Source organism: Myotis daubentonii, chromosome 1 (genome assembly GCF_963259705.1).
Source record: "Myotis daubentonii chromosome 1, mMyoDau2.1, whole genome shotgun sequence".
Taxonomy (NCBI): Eukaryota; Metazoa; Chordata; class Mammalia; order Chiroptera; family Vespertilionidae; genus Myotis; species Myotis daubentonii.
The window spans coordinates 125,565,668-125,575,070 of record NC_081840.1 but is presented as its reverse complement, the minus strand read 5'-3'; the positions used below and the strand labels follow the sequence as shown (position 1 = coordinate 125,575,070).

At 37.0% G+C, this 9,403-nt stretch overlaps 1 protein-coding gene across 3 annotated transcripts in view; it reads right to left on the bottom strand.

Annotated features, from left to right (window-relative positions):
* Window positions 1-864: 864 nt before the first annotated feature.
* The window catches only part of SEC23A (SEC23 homolog A, COPII coat complex component), a 57,494-nt gene continuing 48,955 nt past the window's right edge, over window positions 865-9,403 (bottom strand). For all 3 annotated transcript variants that reach the window (XM_059659614.1, XM_059659620.1, XM_059659631.1), the window contains 2 exons: window positions 8,255-8,320; window positions 865-2,240 (listed from right to left, as the gene is read on the bottom strand). In XM_059659614.1, the coding sequence (XP_059515597.1) occupies window positions 2,151-2,240; window positions 8,255-8,320 (156 nt within the window). In that variant the 3' untranslated portion in view covers window positions 865-2,150. The remainder of the gene's footprint in view (window positions 2,241-8,254; window positions 8,321-9,403) is intronic.

The window sequence follows — 9,403 nt, the reverse complement described above, 5'->3', positions numbered from 1 at the left end:
AGTCAGGAATCTCTGTTGAGAAGATCACAGGGTTATAAAAGGAAAGAGAAAAAAAGATCATAGGGTTATTATAAAATGCTCAGATATATAGCCCCGCCTTTCTGTGTACAGGAAGATGGAACAGCATTTACCTGCCATGGTTAAGTGAAGTCAAATCTAATTATCATACACCTGTAGACAGTGTGCTCTTCACAGATTATATTGAAAAAAGCAGTTTATGCTTATGAACTAAAGAACCAATTTCTAAATGTAATATGATGAAGCTTTAGAAATTAATTTCAAAGACATTTCTTTCTTGAAAAATATTTCTTTGCTTCATTTGTTTAATTAATAGTCTATTTAAATAGCTAGCAATTTAGTAATAGCTAAAACTTATACATCAAAATGATGCAGGGTGATCTCTTTCAAATGGTAGCCTAAAAGGATAAAATGATATATTGGTTCATCCTTATCCCTTCACTTTAACTGAGAAGTAGAGGATAATTTAGGGGTACCAATATCACTTGAGAAAAAATAATATATTCTGGCAAATTAAATATCTATTATCATCACAGAGTCTTTCCTCAAGTCAAAACATGTTAACTTCAAAACACAATTCCTTATAGCAAAAACGAATAACTATTTGGGGCGTGATGAAAATGCTCTAAAATTGATTGTGGTGATGGTAACACAAGTCTGAATATTCTCAAGCCCACTGGACTGTACACTTTAAATGGGTAAGTGGTATAGTGTGTGAATTACATCTTGATACAGCTGTCATCTGAAAAAATGAATGACTTTCATCTACTAATTAATAGCAGATTTTAAATGCTCTACTTTTACATTAGACAACTCAGTCTTTACTAGATTTCAAATAAGCAGGAAAACAGAGAAAAAGTATATTTTATTGGTATTTATGCCTAGCACAATTCAATTCAAATAAAATAGAACAGATTAACTTAATTTAATTAAGTATAACATATAAACAATTTTTTAAAGTTTCTGTCTCTTTTACCACCATATAATTGTGTTCATGCAAGCACAAACATCAAAACTGCCCTAAGCATGTATCATAGCACCACCTGATTTTTGCAGTACTTGATGTAGGTTTCATTGTTAAATATATCTGACTTTAGCAATGTAAACATTTGCTACAAGTAAACTTCAAAAGATAAAGGTAAATGATACTAATGAATAAATCAAATAGAACTGAGTATCACATGAGATAATTCAACAAAATATTATATAATACTGTTTCAATAAGAACTACAACTTAACAAATTTCACAAAATGGAAGCAGAAACAAAAAGTAATGTGTAAACTTCCAAAATAGTGTTAAAGTACTGAAGGATTTAGTGTAAAATTTACCTCAGAAACACAAAGGGAAAAAACATAGCCATGCAGAGAAAACCAAAATTGTTTTAATAATTACAAGTCATTTCTTAGTGCAAAGGCTTTCTAAAATGTACTCTCACAAAATGGTTTATTTTCTATCTCCCTTTAAAAAAAACCATGTTTAATCACATAAGTTGGGTATGAGTAGGAATTTCATATTTATTGTTAGACTGGGGATTGTTACCAAAAAAATTTTTCATCTCTAAACTATTTTTCCAAATGACCAAAAACATCAAATTATCTTCATGAAAATTATCATATATAGTCAAATAATTTCTAAACAAATCATCATAAAAATAATTTGCCTTCACAGATTAAGTACAGAAATACTGTATACATAAGTGATGAAAATCACAGAAAAATATTCAATGAACAGGCAAAAATGTCCACATTTATTACTGTTGATGATTTTGTTTACCTTCTAGCTAAAATTAAGAAACAAGTTTTCAAAAGTCAGTATAGACATTCAGTGCCACTTGGTCTGCAATATACAAATGAGTTATGTCTATTCTCTATTCTTACTCTTTAACATAATTAAGTTATAAAGACCTCAATATTCCAAAACCAGTTACAATACTGTGGCAAGCAAAGTCAGTTTGTTCGTATTGCTCTTATATTCCAGCTTAATCTACAAACGTGAACATTTTAGCATATGTTGTCTCAAATACTAATACAAAGCGTGTAGAGATATCTGTTGATTTCCACAGATTAATTGAAAAGAAAAAAAACTGAAATATTATTTCATCTTCTTAAATGTCTTTAACATGTTTAGCACTTCAAGCAGCACTTGACACGGCAAGTTTCTTCAAATGATCCATGAACACTTGTAAACTAACATCATCTGTGAGAATAGGTGCTCCAGACTCCTAGAAAAAAAGATATTTGCTATGATTTAAATAGTGTGATACCATCAAATCTATAAGCAGTGTATAAGCAAATGTTTTAAACAAACAAGTAAATCATTTTAAGCACAATAATGACTCTTTCCTGCTGTGTAATAAAGAATGAGACTGGCCTTTGTCCCTGGGTTCCTGAGAGGGGATTCTGTATTTCTGGAATTTCCGAACAGCAGTGTCTTTGTTCTTCATGAACCCCTCAGATCACACCTGAGTTTATGCTATGAGATGAGAAGACTCAGGATGGAGGCCAGTCATTAGAAAGATCAACCACGTGATTGGAGTGTTGGGGCTTTAAGACAGGCAGTGCTCCAAGGAGGGGGAAGGAGGGGAAGGAAGGGGAACCGGGGGTTGCGGAGAGTTGAAGATTGGGTTCAGTGAGGCACCAATGATTCAATCAATCACACCTATGGAAAGGAAGTACCCAAAAAAACCTCTGGATACCAAAGCTCAGCCGAGTTTCCTGTCTGACAAACCCAACAATGTGCTGGGAGGAAGTCCCACAGGATTCCATGGAGAAGTGGCAGACCTCTGTATCTGGGACCCTTCCAGACCTTACTCTGTCTCTTCATTTAGCTGGTCCTAGTTTGTAATCTTTATAATCATAAATAAGGCACTTTCCTAGGTTCTATGAGTTGTTCTATCAAATTATTGAACCTGAGGGGAGTCATGGAAACCCCCCCTACACACACACTTAGCTAGTTGGTTGAAAGTGTGGGTAGCCTGGAATCCTACTTGCAGCTGGCATCTAAAGTGCAGGCAGTCTGGTATGGACCATATCCTTTAACTTGTGGGGTCTGAATTGACTCCAAGTGGTCAGCATCATATCTGGTGTTACAATAGCTCCATATTCCATTCTACTGGTGTTAAAAATAGCTCCATATCCAAGTTAAAACAGTGTTATTTTTTTTAATGAACTGGTGCTTTTATCTTGTTTAAAGAATAAGTCTCCTTATTGCTGCCTGTTTATTAAAATTGTATGTATTTTAACAGAAATGCCAGCTGTAAGGAAGCAAACATTTTTAAATAAACTATACTTACAAGTGTCCAAGTCATTTTAATTTATTTTGTAGATTATAAGTAATTCACAAGAGTTAGGGAACATTCCTAATTTCTATTTTAATGAAAATGATATTGACAGAATGACCCTGGCAACCAAACACATTAATAATGAATTTTTATTACTGCAAGAAAAAGATTTTCACCGAAACCGGTTTGGCTCAGTGGATAGAGCGTCGGCCTGCGGACTGAAGGGTCCCAGGTTCGATTCCGGTCAAGGGCATATACCTGGGTTGCAGACGCATCTTCAGTGGGAGATGTGCAGGAGGCAGCTGATCGATGTTTCTCTCTCATTGATGTTTCTAACTCTCTATCTCTCTCCCTTCCTCTCTGTAAAAAATCAATAAAATATATTAAAAAAAAAAAAGAAAAAAAGAAAAAGATTTTCTATATTAATTTTTAGCCGGCAGTTGGACACCCTTAGCGCTGCCACAGAGGCAGGAGAGGCTCCCGCCACTGCCACTGTGCTTGTCAGCCGTGAGCCCAGTTTCTGGCTGAGCAGCGCTCCCCCCGTGGGAGCACACTGACCAACAGGGGGCAGCTCCTGCATTGAGCGTCTGCCCCCAGTGGTCAGTGCATGTCATAGCAACTGGTCATTCCGCCATTTGGTCAATTTGCATATTAGCCTTTTATTATATAGGATTTGATTTTTTTTTTCATTTCATACATATTTTCCCCCACCTCAATTCACTCACACTCTGACCTATTTTTCCTAGTCAAGACAAAAAATATATATATATGGATTTTCTAAATTATATTCTAGAAGATCTTATTTGAAATTATAAATATAAATGTTCAACTAAATCTTATCAAAAATTTGAAGCAGGTTGATCTCAATCTTTCAAGTGCACCCTTTTTCTCTTTAAAATACATCCAAGATTAGGCAGAAAGGCCAAGCTTTATGTGATTTAGCATAAGAAGCACTACAGCAAGGCCTCAGCATCTTGTCACAGAAGCAGTGTTGCAGTGGTGCCCTCTTCAGGCCACTCATAGATACTGGGTACTTGATTTCCGGCAAAAAGAAAACTAAGGTATTAGATTCCATATTTTTTAGTAAAATGCCTGGCTACCAAGTTAATTACATAAATTGCAGTAAACAATTTAGGTTAGGGATTAAAAATTCAGATTCTAGCCCTAGCCAGTTTGGCTCAGTGAATAGGGCGTCAGCCTGCGGACTGAAGGGTCTCAGGTTCGATTCTGGCCAAGGGCACATGCCCGGGTTGTGGGCTCGATCCCCAGTAGGGGGGCATGGAGGAGGCAGCTAATCAATGATTCTCTCTCATCATTAATGTTTCTATCTCTCTCCCTGTCCCTTCCTCTCTGAAATCAATAAAGAAATATATATTTTAAAAATTCAGATTCTAGAGTCAGACTGTCCTAGGTTCAAATCTGGACCCTGCCACAATTTAACTACGTGATCTTGGAAAGCTTCAATTTCCTTTTCTAAAAAATAGGGTTAATAGTACCCACCTCACAGAAGTGTTTTAATAATTAAATAGGAGTGCATAAAAAGCTCAGCATAGTAACCAAAACATAACGGGCAGTTGTTTACCTTTGCTCTAAATTATTCTTTAATGTGTCCATCTTTCTTATCTCCAGTTCCAAATTATACCCAAAGTCTTTAATCTTTCATGCAATGCCTGAACTACAAAGCATAGTTGACAAGCATTATGGAAGCATTCTCTAGAAATTGTTAGTATATAAAAAGGGCCCTCACCACTGCTGTAAAAGCCTCTTATTCACCATCTGCTGATATCCTATACTTCTTGTAGTTATTTTTAATCTTTTTTTATTTTCTAGCTTTAACTCCAGCATTTCTCTTAGTAATTTTCTATTACTGAAAAGAAACAGGCCATTATCCAACGTGAGCTTTCTCTCCTCCTCAAACTCTGTCTTCAGCCTTCTCATCCTTTGCTTATGGAGAAATAAATGTCCTGCTCCTTACCAATACTTCACTCCCATGTATGTAGTGCTGGTGATCACACTGTCTCCTTTTGAGGATCTTAAACATCTATAAGCTGTTCTTTTGTGTGTCCCCAATATTAGCTTCTTTAACTTGGTCTACAAATAACTTCTGTGCCCTAATTCTAATCATCATCCTTTCTATCCTACTATTTAAACTCAGGGTATTTTTAGAAAAAAATCATTTTTACTTACAACCTCCATTTCTTTACCACCCACTAATTCCTTACAAACTTCTACTCAATCGCTATATTAAACCTGCTTATCAAAGGCGACAAATGACCTTCTCGTCACCAAGTCCATCTGACTTCTTTCAGTCTTTACCCTCCTTTAAATGTCTGCAGCATCTCAGTGTGTGTTACCCCGTCTTCTTCCTTTTACAAGGTCCTCCCTCACCTATTATAACATGGTATTCTTTTCATTTTCTGTTCACCTTTTTGATTACTTATAAAATATTCCTACCACTCATGCTTCCTCAAGGTTTTATCTCAAACCTCATTTGCCTCTTTACTCTCTCCTTGGACAAGCATCCACTTTAAGTATCATGTTTCCACAATCAACTTTCACATCCTTGCCCTGATCACCAAACCCAAATTTCCAACAGCAGGCTTACTATGGACATCTAAATGGTACCCCAAACTCAACGTGTCTAAAATCGAAAGTTCTGCTCTCCCACTCACTGACACATGTTCTCCTAGTTACCTAGGCCAAAACCCCAAATTACTTTGTTTTCCCTCAGCTATTTATTTTCTAAAAATTCAAACCTACAGAAAAGTTTTTTTAAAAAAAGTACAATGAACAGCCACATACTCTATAAATTCACTGATTAATATTTTGCCACATCTGCTTTATGTTTCTATATAATTTTCCTTTTCGTTTTCTTCTTCTTGAATTATTTCTACAAGTTGAAGACATCATAGCATTTTACCCCAAACCCTTAAGGATGTATCTCTTAAGACCAAGGACAATCTCCTACATAACCACGACACCATTATCACACTCAAGAAATCTGACCACATACTAGTATCTGACATATATTCTATACTCAAATTTCACAAATCATCCCAATTATGTTCTTTCCCTCATATCTCTCCCTCTAATCCAGGACCCAATCAGAATTCAGATTTTGTGTATAGCTGTCCTGCCCTGGAATAATTTTTACATTCCTGCAACTTCTAACGAAGTCTCATGGTGTCTACTTTGGAGTTATCTCCCAAACCGATTCCTTTTCACCATCTTGCCTTCATTCCCTCTCACTTGGATTCCTTCAGTAGATACAGTTTCTTTTTTTTGTTTGTTTATTTTGTTAATCCTCACCCAAGAATATTTTTTTCCCATTGATTTTTAGAGAGAGTGGAAGGGAGGAGGAAAGACAGAGAGAGAAATATCAATGTGAGAGAGACACATCGATTAGTTGCCTCCCGCATGCACCCCATCCGGCTAGGGATTGAGCCTGCAACCAAGGAACATGCCCTTGACCAGAATCAAACCGGAGACCCTTCATGAAGTCCGCGGGCTGATGCTCTAACCACTGAGAAAAACCAGATAGGGCAGCAGATAATAGTTTCAAGCTACAAGCTGCTCCCAATAAATCTTATCATGCGACTATATCATCTAAGGCTCAAATTCACCCCTCTGTCTAAAACCTCTAATAGCATTTTGTTGCTTAACAAACAAAGACTCATCTCCTCTCTCCTCAGCCTGGCATTCAAGGTCCTCCACAATTTTGATGTACGATGCATTTCTAGTTTTTATGTCCTACCATTTGTCCCTACATGTACTCTGTACCTTAGCCCATACTACCCTCTACCTAGAATTCCCTTCCTTAGGTAATTTCCACGTATTGAAATAATAACCATTCTAAAAGGAAATGTCCCCTTTTCTGATCACACACCCTTCTCCTGCAGGTGGTGGTGGCACTGTGCGGGTGGGTGGGGCATCCCTCTGCGGGGGCGATCCATTGTGGAGCCCCAGCTGGGTGGGCAGGGCCTATCTCTTTGGGAAGATCTATTGTGGAGCCCCGTGATCAATAGCCCCGCAGAGAAAGGCCCAGGCTACCTGGCCGGCAGCGCTACTGTGGGTGGGCAGGGCCTTCCTCTGTGGGGTGATTGATCGCAGGGCTCCCAGGCTGTGAGAGGGCACAGGCTGGGCTGAGGGACCCTCCCCCGCCCACCACCCCCAGTGCACGAATTTCGTGCACCGGGCCTCTAGATTATAAGCTCTTTAAAGGCAGCAATGTCTGCTGTGTACCCTCAAGTACAAATATCGAGTCCTGCCTATTGTATACTAAATAAATTTGATACACTGTACCAAGAGGTTAAACTTCTACCAAATTAAAATATATTAATAATGATTTCCAGGCCTCCAGCCTCTCCTGCTCAGCTATAATCCCTGACCTCTCCTGGCTTACTGTGTGTGACCTTTTGTGGTCATGGTAGCATTAAGTTTAAATCATCACTTCTGCCCAGCTGGTGTGGCTCAGTGTTAGAACGTCAACCTATGAACCAGGAGGTCATGGTTCGGTTCCGGGTTGGGGCACATACCCGGATTGAGGGCTCATCCCGAGTGCGGGGCGTGCAGGAGGCAGCCAATCAATGATTCTCTCTCATCAATGATGTTTCTCTTTCTCACTCCCTCTCCCTTCCTCTTTGAAATCAATAAAAATATATTAAAAAATTAAAATAAATAAATCATCACTTCTATCTTATGTTATACACTCTATTGCTTTTTTTCTCAAGGGTGTGGTGCTAAATTTGGAATATGAAAGGGTTCTATCTATTTGATATGATCACTTTTTTATTTTCTATGGTATCACCAAATACTTTCATTTTCTACTCTTATTTTTTCATTACTTTTCCAACAGAAATTGTTATCAAATACATAGGGAAAATGCAGTTCTCACGAAAATAACAAACTATAAATACACAATGAAATAACTTCCAAGGTCTGCTATTTATACTTACCTGTCCCCAGGCATACATATTATTATGGGTCTGTGAAGGGTTGACTTTTGAAAGCAGAAAACGGGCCTTGAAAGCAAAGAAGACATAACATTATCCATCAAAAATAGGTTTAGTCAATATTAAGTTGAACAAATATATTATGCCATCTAAAATCAATTTTATTAAAATATAACTTTTTAAAAAATGAACATTTTGAAATATGTAGGCCACTATACATTACAAATAAATAATAAATGTACCCTCTTCTTTCCAAATCATACATTCATAACATTAATAGCAAATAATAAATTGCTGAGTCTAAAACTCAGCATATAAAAATTACGTCTGCAACAATTATGACAAGATCAGTGTGAAATTTACTAAACACTTTGTCTGAAACATCATCAGAGGTTTGACATTCCAAAATATGATAAAAAAAATCATAAAAAGAAATATTAATAAAAATAAAAATTGTGAAAACTTACATATTGTTAATTTAAACAATAACTCTCAAACTGCCCTAACCGGTTTGGCTCAGTGGATAGAGCGTCGGCCTGCGGACTGAAAGGTCCCGGGTTCGATTCCGGTCAAGGGCATGTACTTTGGCTGCGGGCACATCTCCAGTGGGAGGTGTGCAAAAGGCAGCTGATCGATGTTTCTCTCTCATCGATGTTTCTGACTCTCTATCCCTCTCCCTTCCTCTCTGTAAAAAATCAATAAAATATATTTTTTAAAAAATAAATAAATAACTCTCAAACTTTTTTAAACTGTAGGCTATTCTATGAGACAAACTACCCAACATTTTATCCATCTATCCACGTGCCTTATCATCGTGAAAAAGCCAGAATAAAAGAGGAAAACAGCAATGCCACGGTGAAACATCAATGAGAGAACCATCATAAATTACTATTTTATATTGGAAGATCACAGGCTGTCACATTTTTTGAAACTCAGTACCATACAAAATCTTTTTTTCTACTCCATAAGTAAACAGTTTAACACAAGACAACTAACTGCCTCTACAGTCAGAACATCTGGATTCAAATCCCAACTCCTACATTTATTATGTTGCCTCGGCCACAAGTAACCTAAGTCCCAATTTTATTATCTGTATAACAAAGATAACAAAAGGACTATTAGGAGGATCAAATGAGAGATAGTGTGTAAAAT